Here is a 21,230-nt window from a genome sequence, read left to right as displayed (position 1 = left end):
AATACTAGCGTCAGCTGAGGGAGTGCAACGGCGTAGCAAATCAGGCAACAAAAATTCAAATTGCATATAGGTACATACATATATATGTATATCCACATTACATACTCGCAATATTTTTCACTGTTTTTTGTTGTTGCAAATATTTGCCGCCGTCTGCGCAATATGTTGACTCAACAAACGCATCGAACGTGAACAGCTGCAGCAACAATGCACACAACTTAAGTTTGCCAATTTTTCGCTGAGTCAATTGCGTTGACATACATACAAACAAAATATTCGCTAAATAGGCGCAATAAATAACGTTGGCAGAAAAATGCCATAAACTAGAGAAGGCAATTAGATTGATTAGCGAAAAGTTTTGTGTGCACAGCACTTGCGATACGAAGTACCTTTACGTTTCGTAGCAATAAACGTAAATAAAGTGCAACACACATTAACTTTTTGGCGTTGCCCAACACACGAACGCACACAATGCAAGCCTGACATTTTGACAGTTGTCAGCTGCAAGCGCTATACAAAATAAGAAAATATGTGATTGCAATTACAAATTGTTTGCTTTTTCAACTTCTGCGTCTTTCCATACATTGGTTTGTCTCGTGCAACTCTCGAAAACGAAATAATGTAATTGTTGTGCTATTGTCCGCTGCGTGGGTGTCGTGCATTGCATTGCTATCGAGCCGACTTTGCATGCGACTGCGCCGCGAACTCGTCAATTACGAGTTGACCCACATTTTTGTCACTTTAAACGCTTTGGCTATAAGCGGTGGTTATTAGTCAAATGTATGCGAAAACGTGTGTGGAATAAGAGTAATAAAAAGAAAACATGTGGAATTTGTTTCAAATGTAAATATACATATTGCTGTGTCAAGAATATAGAAACAAATTCTGCGTGTAAAATAACCAAGGCAATTAGCTTGAAACAATGTGTGCCACAGTAAAATTTAGGCTTGAGTGGTGCTCCAAAGCCTATAAAGAGCGGTTTAGACTCTACCATAAGTGTGAGATATGAAATATAACGCCTAGCAATAAGCTCAACAACCTCGATTGCTATAATTAGTATCCGAAAAAATGGGAGCCTTACTATTTCTAAGCGATAGCCAAAAAAGTGAAAATACATCCCAAACTTTGACATTGCCTGCTCAGGCGACCGTTATAATTGTTAATCTTAGATTCTGCCTCTGAAGAGATTCGAATCTTTGATCCAACGAGTTATTGAACTTTTCTCATCTACTGTGGTGTCGTTCTAGCTCGGCTAACAAGAGTGAAAGGACCTAAGCTCATGCAAAAATGACAAAAATAAAGATTACGACAATTTTTTACTAAGCGTGCATTTGACAGTAAAAATGCATTGGCTCATGACGTTATAAACGAAGGGAAGGGAAACAATTTTTTACAAATGACTATAAAAGTTTGACGGCTCGTTTATTTATGCCATTGAATTCCAGAGCTCATCGTTGAGAGGCTTAGATAGCGGTTGGGTACAATCAGGAAGCAAATAGAGAAATGCTCATAATCGCCGAATTTGTATTTAAAACTCATAAAATATGCTTCAAGAAATAATATCAGAATACTAAAATTGACAAAAAAAGGAAATATTAATTAAAATTTGTTGAATTTATAGTTAAATAGCCATAACTATATAAAGATTATATGATATAATTATGAATTTATAACTAATTAATTACATAACACGTCATATTGCAATTAAGTTCAACAATTGAGGAAACGAACCACAAAAATGTCAACAAACTGCAAATATCAAAGAAATGGATATAAGAAAATTACATAAACCTGAAAAGATAAAGCTACAGCTCAGCCGCCAGCAGACAATAAACAAAGCTAAATATTTATGAACATAAAAATGTCAACTCTTCAGTGCCCGTCAACAATAGAGCAGCCCAATGTGAGGCGAGATTTGTAAAATATTCCCAACACAACCATCACAAACGGCGCGGCAAGGCAATGAACGCATTAAACCGGCACCGACGCGCCGCTTTAATTATATTAAAATACAAAGGCTTAATATTTGCGCGCTTGAAACTGAAATCCCATGCAAACAATTACAATAATACACGCAGCGCAGAAGAAATCATAATAAAGGGCAATAAAATGCAGACGAAAATTAAAAGTTATGCGCGCGCACACACCAGACAAGGCGTGTAGTGTTAGTTATAGCAAATGAAATGTAGTAATTTACCTCTTGTGTGCTGCCACGTGACGCATTTGACGCCCCCAGCGACTCGGCGCGGCGTGGGTGTTTTGTTGTGAATTCTTTCGCGCAAAAATGTCAATTGCTCAAGTTAGCGAATACAGTTATTTACACTGCAAAAGTGTTTATGCTTTGAAATAGCTTAATTAGCTACGCCCAGCGTTAAGGTTAATACTTTGCTCTGAAGATGAAACTTAAACACTGTAATGCCACTGCAAGCTACTCGACCGCCAAAACGTCGCATTTCTGACTCAATGTGTATGTAAACAAGCAAAATTGCCACATTTGGGTTGAAGAGTAACCTGAAGATGATTCAAGAATTGTCATTTCATCCAGAAAAAACAATGGTTTGATGTGGTCTGTGGGCCGGTGGAATCATCGGCTCATATTTTTCAGAAATGATGCCGATAAGAACGTAACCGTCAATGGTGACCGTTATCATGCCATGATAACCGACTATTTGATGCCTGAAATTGAAGCTCGTGATCTCGGCGACATTTGTTTTCAACAAGACGGCGCCACTTCCTACAGAACACTTCGTTGAGCAGATAATTTCACGTTTTGAGCCGGTCGATTGGTCAGCAAGATCACACCGTTAGACTTTTTTCTGTGGGAATATGTAAAGTCTAAGCCTTGGAGCAAAACATCACGCACGTCATTCGGCAGCTACCAGTCGAAATTCTCGAACGAATCAACGAAAATTGCACTCAACGGATGCACCATCTTAGACGTAGCCGCGGTCAATATTTGAAAGAGATAATCTTCAAAAAATAAATGCCAAATAATGTTCTTTCGAATGATAATAAACATTACCTATTAAATTTGAATTTTTTGTGTTTTTTCTTTAAAAAAGTGAGGAACCGCAAAATGGATTACCCGCCAATGCAAGCTATTGGACCGTCAAAATAACGGTCAGTATCGAGCGCTGCCAGTACTGAATGTTTCTCATAAAAGTTTGGTATTAAAATGCAATAAAAATAAGCAAATTTTTTTAAACGAGGCTTGTCGATCATGATGACCAGAAACCGAGGAAACAGAGAAAAAAGACTTTAAAGACTTAAACTTATCGAAGCAAAAAAACAACCAAGGATTGAAAAAAATCACAATGGATCAGGCTTTCATGTAAAACCAGTGGACCCAGACTTTAAGAGACGAATCTGGTATAACGTATTTGAGAATTATGACTAGAGGATTATTCGTAAGAGAGATCAGTGTTGGCGACATCTAAGATGGAACTGTTCGCCTAAAATGCGGTAGCGAAAACTTTAACGTAACTAAGATTACAGTGCATCCGCTAGTTCCTCATGATAATTGTAAACAGATCTGTTTACTAGGGTGCTTTAATTTTGAGGTATGCACCGCGACCTACGGTCTATTGTGCCCTCCCCTAAGTTACTAGGGTGCTAGATGTTATCTAACGCAGAACAAACGGAACAGAGGGCTGCTAGACGGTTTCAGCATACTATACAAAATAGGCTAGCACTTATTTCGAATCAGAAACACATCTAAAAACGTTACCTTTGTAATCATAAATTTGCGGGTTCATTGATCACACGAGCTGAAGCAAAGCGCAACAATCTTGTATACATACATACATATGTATGTGTGCTGTATGGTAAGTAGGCTCGCCACAGCGACGTGGGTGTCTTGCGAGTGAATGCGGCCGAGTTCAAGCTAATTTGCATTTTAATACGCATGTGTTGCTATTGTTGTATTTGATGCAGCGATTGTTGCATTTTGAACTTGAAAATGCTGCGTGCATAACATACATGACTTCCTCTCAAAGCGCGTAAGCTGCCATGGCTGCTGCTGCATTATTGCAACGGCAAGCGTCATTTTCCTCACCTTGAGTTTGGTGAAAATCACTTTGCCGTCTGACAGTTCACAAGCCGACTAATGCACTCGTAATACGTTAATAAACATAATGAATGCGCGGAGTCAATGAAAGGAAATGCAAATTGCGGTCGTTGGTGCGCATGCAACAAACAGTACGTAGGAGTGCACAGCGCGCTCATGCGTGTGGCATGAGACAATTGTCGACGTTTACTGTCTGCAATTAAATTGCCGCAAACAAACGTTCAACAAGTTGGCGGCTTCATAAATATTACTTGTTAAATAATAAGCCATTAATTTGCTAGTCAAAGCGCGCATTTTTCATCTGTGGCGCTTTAGTTGTGAGCAGCGTTGCTTTCATCTCAGCTGCTTTTTGCTGTCGTTGTTGCTGTTACCATTTGCTGTAGCTGTGTTTTTCTTGCTACTTCTGTCTGTTGTTTTTTTTTTTTTGCCGTCATATTTCCCGTTTAGCTGCCTCACACACACATTTAAGCACTTACAAGCAACATGCCATTTGTCTAATGTCATGATCAGCGCGAAATGCGTTCACTGCTCTTGAAAACGTGTACGTTTTTCCAGCATTTTGCGGCGTTTGCGCAATCGCACAACCGGAAAGTGACGCTATTTCACATGATTTTCAGTTCCGTTCAAGTTACTTTTTCCACTTTTTTATTGTGCATCATGTTTTATATTTATACAAATAAATATTTTTAAACATTTTCTTTACTAAAGTGCATTGACAGTCTACTCGGCATGTTGTGGCATTGTTACTGTCGCTGTCGCCTTTTTTCTAACCTAAAACAATGCTACGCAGCTAGCGTTTTTTCGCTTGACTTTTCGCTGTGGCAATCACACGAAATCAAATTTAAATTGCAAATTTGTCAACAAACGCCAACCCACAATGCATTTGTGCGGTCAATGACGTATTTTCGCTGCATTATTTTCATAACAATGCAAAATATTTAAGCATTTTCACGCCATCTGTCGCTTGCCTTTTTTTTTGCACAACACTTTTATGGCTCAAAAATTTGCCTAAAAGGTTGGCGCGCTGCGTTTTGACGACTTTGCGCTATGCGACAGATGCAAATGAGTGCGCAGCCTATGTACTATAACCATTTGAGGCGAAATATTTGCATAGAAACGAGCTGAAAAAAATATTCATGCACAAAGTGTTGGCATTGTCTTATATTTAACACATTTTTATGCTGACTTTGGCTTAAGAATAGTGCGCTATTGTTCTCGCTTGCTGGCTGTGTGAGCTAGGTGCTTTATGGTCTTTGTTGCTATTTCACTATTAATACAACGTTTATGCCGAATATATGCGCGATAATTGGTAGGGAAATGAATTTTTAAGTGGTTTTGATTTATAATGCTGACATTGTTTGTGGTAAGCTTTGTTATTTGTTCTGTTACATACTTCAGTGTGGGCTAGTAATACAATGAAATCTGTTGTGAGAAGTTTACCGCTATAGTTACTGCACAGATTGCAAAAAAAATTTATGTTTATGTGTTAATCAGCAAGTCAGCACATGCGGCTGCCAATATTGTTTTCAGCTTGCTTATGTTTGGTTCCACCATTTAGGCGAAAGATTCGTGTCATCGCAGTAGCAGTAAAACAAAATTCTTGTTTCATAATCTGAGAAAGCGTGAGATTCGCTTGAATTTTGATTTAGAGTTCAACAGAAGGCAATATTGAATAAAAAATCAAGTAAATGACTGTAAAATACTTTCATATATTTATACATTTTTGGCACAATAACGCTCTAATTTAACCGCACACTACCTGACTTACAGGCTTATTATGAGGACCAAAAGTTTGATTGATCTGGCAAAATATATAAAAACTCGTTCTAAATACGCTTGAAAGAGTTTCCGATGCTCGTAAGTCTTATGGTTTAAATCAAGCTCAGTTTCATCGATATTTCGATACATCTATAATCGATTACTTTTTAAAAGTCAAACGAAAACAGTCATAGCTTGCAGTAAATTTCATTACTAAATACAACAATTTTGAAATTGAGACACGTACAAAGCAGCAATTTAAAAATAAAAATAGTTTTTGTTGTGTTTCCAAGGAAATTTCTCTTTTTCGGGCAAGCAAATCGACTATTTCAAGATGTTTGCATGCAAATAGAGAAACGTGTACTACAAAATCAAATAATATTAAGTGCAAACACACATGAGACTATGCATAAAAGTAGGCATGTGTGTCCAGCAGCTACATTTTCGTATAGTTTTTCGTTTTCTGTTTTTTTTTTTTAAGTGGCAGCTGCCATTTATGCAAATGTTAGGCAATGCGACGTGATCGACACCAAAAAAAGGCTGCGCATTTCGCACAGGTGAAGACTACAAGCACACATAAATATATATACGTAATAAGCAGCATTGTATTGCCAATCAATTGAGCTGAGGTACAGATATATATACTATGAATACCAAAAAGCATTAGCTGCATAATGGAGTTAGAGGTGCTGTAGCGTCATTGCGCTTAATATTTTTCTCGATATGCAAAGCAACCAAAGTATGCGTTTAATAAAAAATTAAAAATATGCATTGATAAAATGAGCATGCGTAACAATTATGGCGCCAAATACCAGTTGGTATGCGAAATACGCAAGCGCGCATAAACTAATTAGCTATTTGGCAACACTGTTGAAAATTTAACCAAAACATTTAATTAATAATTAATTAATAATCATCACGCATTATATCGTTAAAATACAATAAAAAAATAAATAAATAAATATAAAAAATAATAAATAAAAATTAAAAAAATAATTATACTATAAACTAGTAATTCGATTTTGGAAGCTATTAGTTAGAGACACAATTCTAAATAACAAAAATTGCATGAAATTCTAGATATAGAACTGATCAACGTTTTTTTTTATTGTGAATAAAATAACGTATTATTTTGTTATTGTACTATTTTTGGCAACCGTTAAGCTTTCATAAATTTGAACGTTTACTTCCACCCAAGCCATTTTGCCTTTAAGCTAGTAATTATTTTTTACTCAATTAATTATAGACAAATTAGTTATAAAGCGTGGTAACGATAGTTGAATAGTATGTAAGTATGTAAATGATTGCGATTTAATATAAAAGAGAATAGCAAAATCTGTATAAAAAATACAAGCAACTTTTCTATTAATTGTTTTTTTAACTTCGAGTATAAGCATTTTGTGTATGTTTATACAAATGTATATTTTGCTTGTCATCTGCTTTTAAAGAGTTTCGAGTAAAAGTAAACTTGCTTTGTATTGGGCGTGTGACAAACAACCATATATCAAAAAATGCGCGTCAAAAATAAATAATAGTTTTGTAAGCAAAATATCAGTATGGCAGTTGATTTTGTTTTGTTGTTATTATACTTTTTTGTGTTTTTGAAAACAAAAAGTGTTTATTTTGCCATTTAAACACTTTGTCGGCATTACAGCTTATTTGCGCAGAAAATTCACACGGTAGATAATCGTTAAGTTATTTCAAAATAAGTAACAACAAAAGATAAGACGCAATTCAAACAAGTGGCTGCCAATGATTATGCTTAAATGTATTAATTGTTTTGGTTATGATATGCGCACATCTGCCCACACGCACTTTCCATTACAATGTTTGCTTTCTATATAAAGGTAAGCTTTATTATGACGTTGTTGTTATTCTTTTGTACTGTAGTGAAACTTTTAGATATTTATGCTCAAGATTCTATGCACAATAATTAAAGCTTTATCAATAAATCCCAACAAATCACTTTTCGTGGTAGAACTTGTATAATATTTGCTATTCTATTTTGCTTTTTGCTCTTTTACAGCGATATTCATTGATATTTTAAATAAAATACTCAATAACACTTAAACATTTTTATATTCGGCTTATTTACAGCTTTATATAATCTGCCTAATATGTATTGTAATAAATTTTTATTTGTGTCACTGCTGATGAACTCATCCTGCTTGAAAATCTTTATTTGAATAATTTGTTTATAAGCTTTGCGTTGGCTTAACACAATTTCTTTCTTTGTGAATTATTTATTTTGAAATTTATACTTATATATGTCATTCACACCTACTCTCGTACGTAAATGGGCGCTTTATAGGCACTTGTTGCTGGGAAAAACATGAAGTTGTCTTATAAGCATAGCTGAGTGGCACATCATATAATCTTAGATTTGCTTAATAACAACATTCTTTTGCTTTTGCAATAAACCACTGAAACTAATCTTGCTAATTCAACGAATAGAAGAAAGTGCGCAGCAAAATTTGCCGACTGCCGGCGGAGGTGGTTTCGCAAAGTCCAACTAGTATTTAGGTTATTTAAAAAAAAAAAAAAAAACATGAAAAATTGCCAAATTGAGTATGTTTGTTGTGTATAATATCTCTAAAATTAGTAATATATATGTGAAGTTACTGCAAATCCAGGCAAATGTAGCTGTAATAATGATGAACATGAGCGTACATGCACATACATATGCAAGCAAACCTGCAGTTCTGGTATTGATTTTGTTTATTTTAATGCTTTTGCATACCCGTACAATAACACTTATCACTTCACATGTGTTTTTATGCAAAATTTAAGATCTTTGCTTTTAGAAACATATTTTATTTAAAAAAAATTCAAGTTCTCACATTCAGATTTTCGTTGAAAGTGCGTATAACAGGACATGGAAGCTGTTTGACAGGCAGCACTTTGGCGGAAGTCTCGCAGGGTTGCTTTTAAATTTTTGAAGAAAGTTTTTAAAATTAAAACAAATTCTAATTATATTTTGGGAAATGAAATTTTACTCAAATAACTACATTCGATGCATGATTTTTAAATTATTTGAATTGCATTTTGAATTAAATAAGCATTTAGAGGAAAAACGTTGGTTGTATTATAATATTTGGGAAATCACAATAGTTCTATTGTGATCATAGTAGAAGCTGTATTTTATGTAAAACCAATAACATAAGCTTTTAACAAACTAACAAATTTGTTTATATTCCATAATATTCCCACACAACTATCAGCAAACTTGCAAACACCTTAAAAATGCTATTTATATTATTAAATGCATTTAATTGCTGGTGTTGCCACACACTCAGTACTCTTACATACAGCGAAACGGAATTGGCAATTGGGAAACAGCTGTTTGTCAAATTACATTGTGAACAGATCCGGCGCAGTTTCCCGCTTCCGCACAATATTCATAGTAATTGCCGCTTATTTTCTCATTGTACGTATTTTTGTTTACTGTGTGCATTTTTCACAACTAAATTGCTTTTGCAATATTCTTAAGTAAATTGCAGCGTTTATTGAATATTCTCACGCAAGAAACAATTGCAATTTAATTGCATGCAGTGTAATAAACATGTTGGCAAAGGAGAGTCACAAAGGAAAAAGTCGGAAAATAACATTAAGCACTCAAATAATAAAAAAAAAACGGATTACTAATTAGTGAACGGCGATTGGCAAATCGCAAACGGCAGCGCATTCGGGGCTAAATTAGCAAATGCATGCAAGCAACATTAAGAAAACACCAACAGTAAGTAAAACATTTTGACGAAAACTGAAAGCAGCGCAAAATAATAATATTTTAAATTAACACCAAATGCCACCGCCCAGCGTGATTTGCAGCGTCGTTTATGCAAAATCGTTAAACTTGGTTATCTAGCGCATAATAAACCGTTAGTGGACCTGACCAACGAAAATGTTGGCGTTTGTGGTTGTTTACCCGCATGACCGACACTCAGCGTTAAGCAATACACGCTCGCTCTTTGAGTGTATGGCTTATACAGAATCGCAGTGGGCAAGGGACGTATAAAAAAGCAAAAAAAAAAAAAATTATAAAATACACAGTGTTGCATATACACACACATATGTATATATGTTGAGGCAAAGGTAAATCAAGCGTTGCGGTCTAATTTGTAAAAGCGTAAAAGTGAAATTTCAAAGGCGGTTTGTGGTTGCAATGGCGTACGCTTCGGTGACTAATTTGCGAAATATGGTTGCGCTCTATTTTGTTTACATTTTTTATGGCATATTTGCATTTTTACCTGGCATTAGCTGAGCGCTTATCACGTGCAAGTGTAGCATGGCAAAAGAAAAACGATTTTCACCAGCATGCAAGCGCTGTAAATCGCCATGCAAACATCGTGTACACGACAAAAATTTATATTTTATTGACATGTTTTAGAGTAAATTTGTGCGTTAATTGTGCATTATATGCATAGCTGTGGTTTTTGCCGCGTAAAATAATTCGAAAAACAACATTTTTGCACAAGTCTTTAACAGACGCTCAGCGGGTTGCAAATGTTGTTGGAAAAACGCCATTTGAAAAAAACCTCAAGAGCAATAATTGAGTCCGACGTGGCATTTTTCACAAAATATTACGTAAGTATCTACTACTTTGTTGCATTTTTAATGATTTTTGTGACATTAGCAGCATTTTCCAAATCCCGCTTATTTTGCAAATTCCCAACACGTTGCATTGTTGTGCAAAATCCGCAAACTGCGAGATCTTGATAGTCTTTGGCATTACACAGCCGCGAACAAGCCGCCATAGACATCAAGCAATTATTTACCACAACTAGTTTTGGTTGTTGCACTTGTGCGCCTGCGCAACGCTTTGACTGTGTTAAATGTTTGCATTTCACTTGCTTTTATGGCAGGTGCACGCGCTTCGCGCTGCTGCAGTTGTTGCGTTGTGAGCGGAAATGCGCAAATGCGCGCTCAACTGCGGCCAAATTGACCGTTATGGTTGTAGCTTGCTACATAATAATTATGGTGTGGTTGTTTCTGGGTTACGTATACGCAATGCGCGGCGGCATTTAGTAAGTGAAGAGTGCACGAGTATGTGTTGCGCAATTGTTTGTGCCAAATATTTTTCCATAAAAAATATTTCAATATTTTTTTATTTTTTTTAACAAGCAAACAACTTAACGCTGAGCGCAAGTTTTTTCTGCAATCAATTTTTCTTTAATCGTTCGCGCGTTCGCTACACCACATGCGTGCAGTTTTACTTAATCCCAACGACCCAATAACATAATTCTGCGCATGAAATTCACGGCAACGGGAAGCGCGTACGTTGCGTTGCCAATTTCATTCACACACATTCAGAGCGCATCAGAGACAACTTTGCACTTTGAAAGCAGCTTTTCCATTTGCAAAGACCAATGCACATCCGCATTATTTCTAGGATGCGCTCAAGCTGCAGCGCAACTTTTTGCAGTCACTCAACTGCAAGTGCTGCTAAGACCGTCAGTGTCAAGCTGCAATGTAGCAAAATTGCCATTAAGTTGTTTGTAAGTGTGTCTGTGTGCGACTGGCTAACCTCCAAGATATTGTTACCATATAATTTCTATGCGCACGAAGCGCGTACTTTCTACACAAGTTTTTTTCGTTTTTTTTTGCTTGTATTTTGTTTTTATATTTTCTGTTTGTACTTTTGTTGCATTCGCACAAAGAATGTGGTTAGTACGCGCTGAGCTGTGTAATTGGCAATGCAATATAAAATTGCAGTCAATTGAAATTTACGCACGTACCAGTGAAGATCACAAGAAGTGTTTGAGAGTGCTAAATATGTATGTATGTACGTATATATATATATGTATAAGCAAGTAGTTACATGCTTGGCTTTATAAGCACTTAGACCGGTACTAGGTTATGTAGTGGTACCTAAATATACGCTTAGCATAAAAAACTTGTGATATTTAGAGCGTCCAAGTGACCTAAATGCGGTTGCCGTAAAGAATACTAGGTGAATAAGAATGACGCTGAGAGTTGATATACTTGTAAGTAAACAAGAAAGTAGCGTTTGTATGGTTTACAAGAGAGGTTTAAAATGTATAATGGCGTTAGTTGTTTGTGTTGACAGCACTACTGTAATCCGTAAGCAACAAAAACAATTTTAGCAATATTTTTTTACAAAATATTGTTTATAATTTTAAAATATTTAAATAATTTTAAGTAAGCAGTTGTGTGAACGCATCCTAATCACCTCATTAGCTATCGACTTGCGATGCCATTGCCATCTATCATCGCTTTCATTATTATTAATAAATTATATTTTCATGCATAGCGCTCATTAAATTGTCGCTCGCAGGCGCGTGATTTTTGTTATATCTAAGCTCTGCTTAAGGCGCTGCAAGCATTTTTGCAAATTGTAATAAATAGCTGCAGTCAGAGCGAAGCCAGGCATGCAAATAGTCTCCACGCGAACGTTGAAACGCGTCACTTTTTGAATACAAAGCTGCTTCTAAGCTAGGCTTTCCAACTATTTTAGTTTGGATAAAAAATTTATTTGGTTGTAATTATTTTAGTAAAATTTTCGAAAATTTAAACTAATTGCGCAATTGCCAATAGCTTTACAGCCTTCATTTAATTATTGCCATTCTCTTTGCTATTATGTTATTACACTAAGCACCTGTTAGCACCAAATAAAAGCCTTGAAATACACTACGCGAGCATTTCAAATATGTCGAATTACCTTTAAAGCGAAATTTTGCGCAATAATGCTTTTCATTCAAGTTAATTTTTATTTTTTTATATTTTTTTTCTTGTTAAAATGCGATTTTTTGAAAATGTTCTATGCAATTCATATAACTTTAGTGGCAGCTCAATTAAATGAGTTAATATTGTTGCGCTGCTGTTGATTTAATTAATACCAAATTCGTTTGCTAACAAAAAATATGTCAATTAAGAAATTATGTTGCAATATATTTAGCTTAGGTGACTTTGGTGACAATTTTATATACGGCTTGATTGCTGCACGGTTTGCGGCGCTGTTGCTTTTGGAGTTAATTGCTTTCTTGGAAATAATTGTTTTTTTGTGTTTGCTTTTATTATTTATTATTTCTTTTAATTTATTTTTTGTTTTTTTTTATATTTTTTCGCTTGCGCCTAGTACTATTTTTTTGTGTGCTGCCGCGTAGTTCATTACTTTTTTCTTTTGTTGCACTTCTTTTGGTAAATTTAATTATTTATTTCGTTTCTTTCGCTAATTAAAAGCTGTGGTGAGTTTATCTGAAGCTATACTTAATTATTATTATTTTTTTTTTGTTAACTTTTCAATTAACAATAAATTGTTTTTTTTTCTTTTATTTTCATTTATTTATTTTTCAATTTTATACTTGCCAGTTTGCGCTTAGTGATTATTCGCATTCATTTTATTGTGTCTGCGTTTTAATTAGTGGCTTTTGACTTGTTTTTATGAGCTACTGCGCGCAGCCAGACTGAAGTTTTTACTTTAATTATATAGATTGTGAAATTTTTTCTTAATTTACAGTATTTACATAATATATAATACCAATTACCAGTGTAAAAACCATCATTAAATATACTATTATATAAAAGCAAACTTTTTTATTGTAACAAATATTTTTATTAATACTATTTTTAACTTTTTTAATACTTTTTTGTTTTGTGAATATTTAAATTTAATTTTAATTTTTATTATTTTTGTTTTTTTTTATTTAAAAATTTGTATTTATTTTTTTCTAAAACAGTTTAAAATTTACTTTGTAAACTTTTTTCTTAAATTTAATTGATCATAATTTTTTCGCTTGCGAATATCCTTGAATACTTATTAACTACATTTTTATTGCAAACACTTGACCGACTTTTCGAAAATCAAAGCGTTGATAGTGTGCTACAACAAGCAGTACGCACAAACCAAAGCAACAAATTTATGTTTTACACAAATATTTCACAAAGTACGTTGAAACATTCGTCTATAATTCATTATTCATTCAAAAATTAGCCTTTCAATTACAAAAATAAAAAAAATACAATCTGCTGCTTGTCTACGAGCGTGCGCCGCAGCTGAAGTCATTAGATTTATTACGCATTCAACTGTTGATTATTTGTTCATTGTTCTATGTTTAGCTGTGTTATTTTAGAATTTTATTGCCTCGTCATTTTCACCGTCAAACGAATTTGCTTTAAAACTGGCCAAGCAAGCGCTGTGGGGTTAAGTTCAATGCGAACAGCATAAAAGTATGACACTTATAGTAATTCACCTGTCATAAAAGTAATTTCGAAAATAGCTTAATTTGTTTTGTCTAAATTTTTCTTTTTCTCTATATTTTTATTTGTTTATTTTTGAATTAGTAAGCGCTCGCTAAACCTTTCACTTTGCGTTTTCCAGTTGATATTCAAGCACGCAAGGCGATCGTAACGTGCGATAGCAGATTTAATCCACATGCTGTGATCATATGAAAGCAGTAAATTGCTTAGCGTGTAGAAAATTTTGAATATAAATTAAAATTTATGCTACATATATATTTGCTTATATGTATATATGAATCTATAACATTTTTTTGCATTATACACACTTAATTTGCTGGAGCGCTGATTTGCTATGGAGAAAAAGTTTTTTCAAGCAAAGAATTATTTTTATTTATTATTCGTAATATTAATTTCTCTTTGCATAGAAATTTGCGAAAAATATTTTACAAAGCCTCTAAATTAAAATTCTTGATTGAATTGGAGCTGACGTCAATCATAAATGACAAGTTTACTTTATGTAAACAAACATTATACTCGTACAACACTGTTCTGCTCTATTTAATAAATTGCTGCATTTAAATTAGCCAATACAAAATATGTTATGAGCAGATTTTGTTACGTTTAACAACTTGTGTTTATTAATTTGCTACAAAAACAAAAAATATAATTAAATTTATTAATACAACCGTTCTACTGTTCGAATTAACCCTGCACTCCACTTGATACGCGTTTGTAGCTTTAAAATATAACGAAATGAAATGCATGAAATTTAACTAAAATCTCGCAGAGCACATACAGAAACAAATAATTTAAATTAACCTCACCTCTGTTATGCAAACAATTCAATTAAAAGTCGAAAATACAAAATCAAAACACTTCAAAGCATATTGTGCCAAAAGACCCACTTGAAGGTTCCAACTCATCCATCGATTGCATGCTACAGTTGCCTGAGGTCGTAGCTGCATCAACTACTACAACGCACGACTTGTGGCCGGCGATGTGTGACACGGTTTTGCTTTTTTCAGCATGCGGTCAGTGTTTACAAGCGGCGGCGGCGGCCAGTCGCCAAGGGTCCAGCGCTTGTGCAACACCTTCTTTTTCATATCTCGCCTATGCTTTTTTGTGCTTTATGATTTATTGCAAAAACAAAGTTGCTGTATTAATTGCCTGCGCAGCTTTTTCATCTTTTTCATCTTACCTTTCTACCGCGCCGACGACGTGCGTGCATGTATGTGTATGCTGCGCCTTTCACCATGCACTTTCGTTGGAGTGTTGCAATTGTAGCGCCTTTGTTTTTACGACTTTTTCACTTGCAAAACCGCAAGCGTTTACAATGTAGTAATAGCCAGCTGCAGAGATCTAACGGTAATTGTTGCAATTTTTGTTTTGTTTTCTAACCGTAATATGTTTTTCGCTGGCATGTAGAGGCGTTAAAACGCTTTCGCTTGCATCTCCATGTTTTGTTTCGATTACTTTTCTGCAGCCAGTTAATCTAATCGCGTAATTCCAAACAGTTTTACTTTGTATTTATCTGCTGCAGTACGCCCTACGCTTAACAACTCTGCATTTGGTATACAAAACACGTCTTTTAAGTGCATTAATAGGTCTATTTGCCGACATGGTGGTCAACGCTAGTCCGTTTGGACAATTTGTCTGCCGCCGCCGCTTGCCCGTTGGAATTTTAATGAATTTTGCCTTAATTGTTTGTAATATTAATTTTTAGTATTTATACGGCAATGTTTACCTTAGCAAAGGAGATATATGTATGTATGTATGCAGTAATAAGTAGTACGTAATTACGTCTAAAATTATACGAAGTTATGGTGAATGGCGAATGTAGGAAATGAAGAGGCGGAAGCAACATATTTATATATAGTTACACTGCAAACCTGTTTAAATACATGGCAACGTTGTATAAGGACAGTAGCACAGTGGAAAAGGAGAAATGACCTGAATTGTTTCTTGAGACTTCCGATTGCAAACTTAAATTAAAAAAATGGAATAAGATAAGAAAATATAATAAAAATGGATGGGAATAAAATGGAATAGAACAAAATAAAATAATTAAACTAAAAAACAAATAATTAAAAATAAAATAAAAATAAAAAAATATTACGTATACAAAAAATTTTTTTTTTTATAATTAAAAAAAATAATAAATAAAAAGAGGATAATAAAATAAAATATAATAAAAAAAAGAAAAAATACTAATAAAAAATATATAACAATTTATTTCTTAAAGATATAAAAAAATCAAATAAAAACATTTTCCATAGAAAAATTTGACTTTGAGTGGTCATTTTGTACGGCAGCTAAATATAGCTACAGTAGTATATCCAATATCGGTGGGTTCCACATCAGATGAGCAGCTTTTTGAAGAGAAAGGACGCATGCAAAATTTCAGATCAATATCTCAAAACTCAAGGACTAGTTCGCATATATACAGACGGACGGACTATTTATGTATATATTTTTTTGGGTATCCGATATTTCCTTCAGGGTGTTATAAACTTCATGGCAAACCCATTCAGGGTCTAACGATTTATATGTATCTGAAAAATAATTTTATTTTATTTTGTGACAAGGCTGCTGCTTAATATAGCCCAGTGACCTTCTAAATCCTTTTGTGGCGGGCGTTATTATATTTAAACGCCTGCTGCACAAGTCTTCTCAATGCTAAATAGTTGGCCGTGCTTAGTGTATCAATTAACTGCTAAATCGAAGCTGAGTGGACTACCTTTAGATTTTATATGCCATTATCCACAAGTATACAATCATTCACTCTTTTTTACTACATTTTTTATTATTTTATGTATTGAAAATAATTATTTCACGTCGTTATTTAATTAAGTTCTATTTTGTTAATTATTTCACGTTTTTTCTTTCATCTCCTCTGTCTGCGCGCAGCAATGACATAATGGAACCGATGACCGCCTTGGTTTTGGCCTTCCAGCTGTTGGCACTATTCTCTATCGCCGGCGCGCTGCTGATCTACCTGATATGTAAGGTGCGCGACGACACTGCCGAGGTGGCCGAGTCCCAACCGGGCACAGTGCTCGTGACCAGCGCTGACACCGCGCTTGGCCTGCAGCTTTGCACACATCTGGCCAATAAGGGTTGTCGCGTGTTCGCCGGCATGCGCGATGCACAAGACTCTCTGCCCGCCAAGCTGCTCAACGGTTGGCTCAAAATGCGCGAGTATAACGAGGAGCCAGTGCGCGGCGTTATCATACCCATGCAGTTGGATGTGACGCGCGAAGATGTGCTGCGCGAAACCACAAGCGCAATGGGCGCGCACATGAACGCAGGCGAACGCGGCATAGCGGCGGTGATTAATACAAGCGGCAGTCTCTTTCGCGGACGCGTCGAGGTGCAGGAGGCGCAGCAATGGGAACATATGCTGAAAACGAATATAATCGGCTCGTTGCGCGTGGCCAAAGCGTTTGTGGGCTTCTTGCGTCCGACTAGAGGGCGTTTGATCTATTTGGGCGCTGGCGCTGGGCAGGGTAGCGGTGACGGTTTGGTGGCATTCAATGCATCGCGCGCCGCTGTGGAGAAGTGTGTGGACGAGCTGCGCAAAGAGCTGCAGCCGTATGGTGTGAGAGTGGTGGCGCTGGACACAACCGGTTTAACAGCAGAGGCGCTGTACAAGGCGCCGGTGCCGCACAGTAAGTACTAATGGTGTTTGGCGTTTTTTATGCAAGTAACGGTTTTTTATTTATGCATTACTAGGCAGCACGGAGAGTGAGGGCGCACCGACGCAGTACACAGCGGATGTGCTGAGCGCGAACGCCTTGCAGGTGATCGAGCGCGCTTTGTGGGATGTGGTGCCGCTGGAGCGCTACCAACTGGTGCAAAATAGTAAACTGAATTTCATGTTGCCATGTCGTTCATCCTTACGTATGACGAAATTGGGTGGTGGAGTCAGCAGCGGCGTGCAGCGGGTTTGAGGAATCAGACACAGAATAAACAACCGTTGACATGTGTGCTGGTAGTGCGAAGCCGTGTTGTACGAGCAAGCAAATGGTTAAAGGAAGCTTGAAGGAAAGATATGCTTGCGCGTATTGGATAACAAAATTTGGGGACACTCCAAAAATTTGTTTTGAACAAATATACAATTTTAAATAATTTTTCGATTTAAGAAAATGCAAAGTTTACATGGAAACTGCGGTAAAATTTTTGACAAAATATATTGCACAAAATTTTACATTATATTTGAGATTTGAATGAAAAACCAATTAACAGCTAGTTATTACCAAATTAGTAAGAGCAATTTGAGGTTATGTTGGTGGTATGTGCGAAATTTGCAAAACGATTTTCACTAGGTCTACCATAGCACTTCCCATGTAAACTGTCGTTTTATATTTTTATTAATATATACATATACATACATATATATAGTTATACATACGTATGTAAAATGCAACTTTGCTTTTGTAAATAATGAAATTTATAATTATATATTTTGCTGCATATTTTATTTTATTATTATTTGTTACTAAAAAATAAAATCGGCTGCCAAAATTACTAACTTTTATATAACTGCTTTTGCAAGACAATAATACACTTTTTTTCGAATAAAATTTTTAAATTCAATAAGGCTTTATAACCAACCAGGCCATGCCCTCTAGGAACTCGTAGTGCACAAAAATTCTATTCATATTTCGAGATGAAATCGTAGCGCAGCACTGATGCGCGATACACATCGCCCGCCACGGCGTTTGGCCTACTCGCTGTGCGTCCGGGCAAATGCACGAGCACATCAGCGCCGACAATGCTCTGCAGGCGGCTACTCATCTATAAATAAAAGTCATTAACGACATATAGAATAAGGCAAAGGCGCCTAATATTTACCTGACTGCCGTTGACCGTGGCGTATAAGTGACCATTCTTGCTAGTCACTGCGGCGCGCACATATTCTGGGCGCGGATCCAGCGCTATGCTAGCGTTCTGCAGCTAAAAGAAAAAATAGTGTAGAAAACCAACAAGCAAACAAAAATTATATATGCTATATAAATTTGATTTGCAGAAACAATAGTTAGACAAATACGACACTTGCAATACAAGACGGAAGTAGTAAAATATTCGTCTGACTGATAAAGCGTACTTAAGATATTGATTTGCTTTTAGTTATACGCTAACAAATACGTAATACTTGCAATCGCTTACAGTTATCGGTAGCGAGGCTAATTCGCACTTATCGCGCTCCCAGCCGGCGAACCAGCGTATGGCCGGCAATACAAACAAATGAAATGTGACGAATGCGGAAACCGGATTGCCTGGCAGCCCAAAGAAATAACTCTCATTTCTGGCAGCGAAGGTCATTGGCTTTCTAAAAAAAAAAAAAAGAATTATAAACCTTAAAAAACATATTTATTGAGCTTAAGTCAGCACTAACCCCGGTTTCATGTTGACGCGTCCGAAATTGATGTTGAAACCCAAACTTTGCAGCGCCGGCTTGATGTAGTCCTTATCGCCCATGGAAACGCCACCGCTGCAGATGATGAAGTCTACGTTTTTGTATAACTCTGCGATTTTGCCTTTAACAGCTTCCAAGCTGTAAGCAGTAAACATTTTAAACCAGTTTTATCACAATATTGTGTGTTAAGTGCGCTTACTCATCGCTAAGCACCAGTTTGTGTTTGCATTCGAAACCGAAATATTGCAACAGCTCCGCCAGCATAGTCGTATTTGAATCGTAAATTTTGCCCAACTCCTCGGGTTGCTCGGGCGCTAACAGTTCACTGCCTGTGGAGATTATGCCAATTTTCGGCTTGCGCACACCGCCCAAGTTTCTGCCAACCGATGAGAGTATCGACTTGATAACTACAGCTGAGTGATCAGCTGAGGGGAACAGTTTGCTGCCTTTGCGTAGATCTGAGCCAATAGGGCTGTAAGTGAAAGCGTTTATATAAGTTGCAAGAAAGCTGCAACTGCTAGTTTACCGTATATCGAGATTCGCTTTTGGTTCTATCAAAATTTCCACTAAATCCTCTTCGCCAGTCTTCTTCCGCCTCAGCAATTTAGTGTCCTCCACTTGCACAACACAATCGGCGTAATGCGGCACTGGCGCACCTGTGTTGATTTTGTAGCATTCGTCCTCCTCTAAATCGTGCACTATTATCTGCAGAAAGTCGACGTTTGAAAGCATAAAACACATAAAAAATAGTATTATAGCAGCGTACCTCATCCCCGGCTGCTATATAGCCCAGCACTTTTTTCGTGCCAGAGAAGCCTGTAGATTTCATAGCATAGCCATCTTTGATGGATGCTCGAAAGGGTGGTATATCCACTGGTGACGAAAATTCATTGAGCAGCTGCGCGACTGCGCGTTGTTGTTGTACTGTTTGAAATATTATCTCTAACGCTTGCACTACCGGTATCATTGCAAAGGGTGAATTTCTATCGCTGTTATCACCTTTACCAGTTTTATGTGGACAGATATGTCCACTTGCCGACGCACTACCATTACTTCCCTGCAATTCGGTGTGTACGCGTCGCACTAGCGGTAATTCGTTACCAATTAATTGCAGCGCATGTGGCAATAATTCATGCACCACTTCGAAGCATTCCGCTACTGCTTTTTCACTGCCCGGAAAATTAAGTATCAACGTGTTGCCCGCAATACCACAAACACCGCGAGTTAATGCGGCAAAACGCGTTTTTTGCAGCGATGCTTGCGCAATATATTGTGCTAGTTGTGGACACTCTTTGTCTAATAGAATTTTAGTTGCCTCTGGTGTGACGTCACGTGGCGCGAAGCCAGTGCCACCCGTGGTAATAATTGCACTTACACTCGGTGTTTTCTGCGCAATGAGTTCACGAAGTTTATCGCTGATTTGTTTACGTTCGTCAGGCAATATTGCTGTGATGATGTGCGCATTTTGAAAGGCATCGCGTATGAGCTTAACCAAGCGTGGGCCACTGCGATCCTGTCCAGCGTCTTGACTACAGGTGTCACTAACTGTGAAGGAAAAAATTTATTCAACATAGGTAATCTAGAAATCATACCAGCAGACTCACTCGTTAAAACTGCGAAAACAATTTCATCAGTCATCTTCACGCTTAGACGATTGTGGCTTTAATGCTTACACAGATAGTAGAGCAACTTGAACAATTTAAGCAAATAGGAAAAATAAAAAACAATAATAACACGAAAATGAATTGTTAAAAATAAAGAACTGCGATAAAAATATCAAAGATAACG

At 36.4% G+C, this 21,230-nt stretch overlaps 2 protein-coding genes across 5 annotated transcripts in view; one reads left to right on the top strand and one right to left on the bottom strand.

Moving 5' to 3' along the window:
- Positions 1-18,498, top strand: part of LOC106619244 (D-beta-hydroxybutyrate dehydrogenase, mitochondrial) — a 26,709-nt gene extending 8,211 nt beyond the window's left edge. For all 4 annotated transcript variants that reach the window (XM_036359559.2, XM_070110010.1, XM_014237271.3 and 1 more), the window contains exons 3-4: positions 16,931-17,691; positions 17,756-18,498. In XM_036359559.2, coding sequence (XP_036215452.1) covers positions 16,941-17,691; positions 17,756-17,973 — 969 coding nt within the window. In that variant the 5' untranslated portion in view covers positions 16,931-16,940 and the 3' untranslated portion in view covers positions 17,974-18,498. The remainder of the gene's footprint in view (positions 1-16,930; positions 17,692-17,755) is intronic.
- Positions 18,480-21,230, bottom strand: cin (Molybdenum cofactor synthesis protein cinnamon). The gene is made up of 8 exons (XM_014237237.3): positions 21,047-21,230; positions 20,209-20,987; positions 19,969-20,147; positions 19,642-19,914; positions 19,422-19,580; positions 19,193-19,355; positions 18,878-18,979; positions 18,480-18,820 (listed from the first exon to the last, which is right to left on the bottom strand). The coding sequence occupies exons 1-8, from the start codon at positions 21,078-21,080 to the stop codon at positions 18,677-18,679; spliced, it is 1,833 nt and encodes a 610-aa protein (XP_014092712.3). The 5' UTR covers positions 21,081-21,230; the 3' UTR covers positions 18,480-18,676.

Source organism: Bactrocera oleae, chromosome 5 (genome assembly GCF_042242935.1).
Source record: "Bactrocera oleae isolate idBacOlea1 chromosome 5, idBacOlea1, whole genome shotgun sequence".
Lineage (NCBI taxonomy): Eukaryota > Metazoa > Arthropoda > Insecta > Diptera > Tephritidae > Bactrocera > Bactrocera oleae.
The sequence above is the reverse complement of the archived record's forward strand: the minus strand, read 5'-3'. Positions and strand labels throughout refer to the sequence as shown.

Coding starts and splice junctions, on each gene's coding strand:
- cin (XM_014237237.3), bottom strand. CDS start 21,080: ATGACTGATGAAATTGTTTTCGCAGTTTTAACGA. Junction 19,915..19,968: donor AAAGCGAATCTCGATATACG/GTAAACTAGCAG, acceptor TTTCACTTACAG/CCCTATTGGCTCAGATCTAC. Junction 19,581..19,641: donor AAACTGGTGCTTAGCGATGA/GTAAGCGCACTT, acceptor TACTGCTTACAG/CTTGGAAGCTGTTAAAGGCA.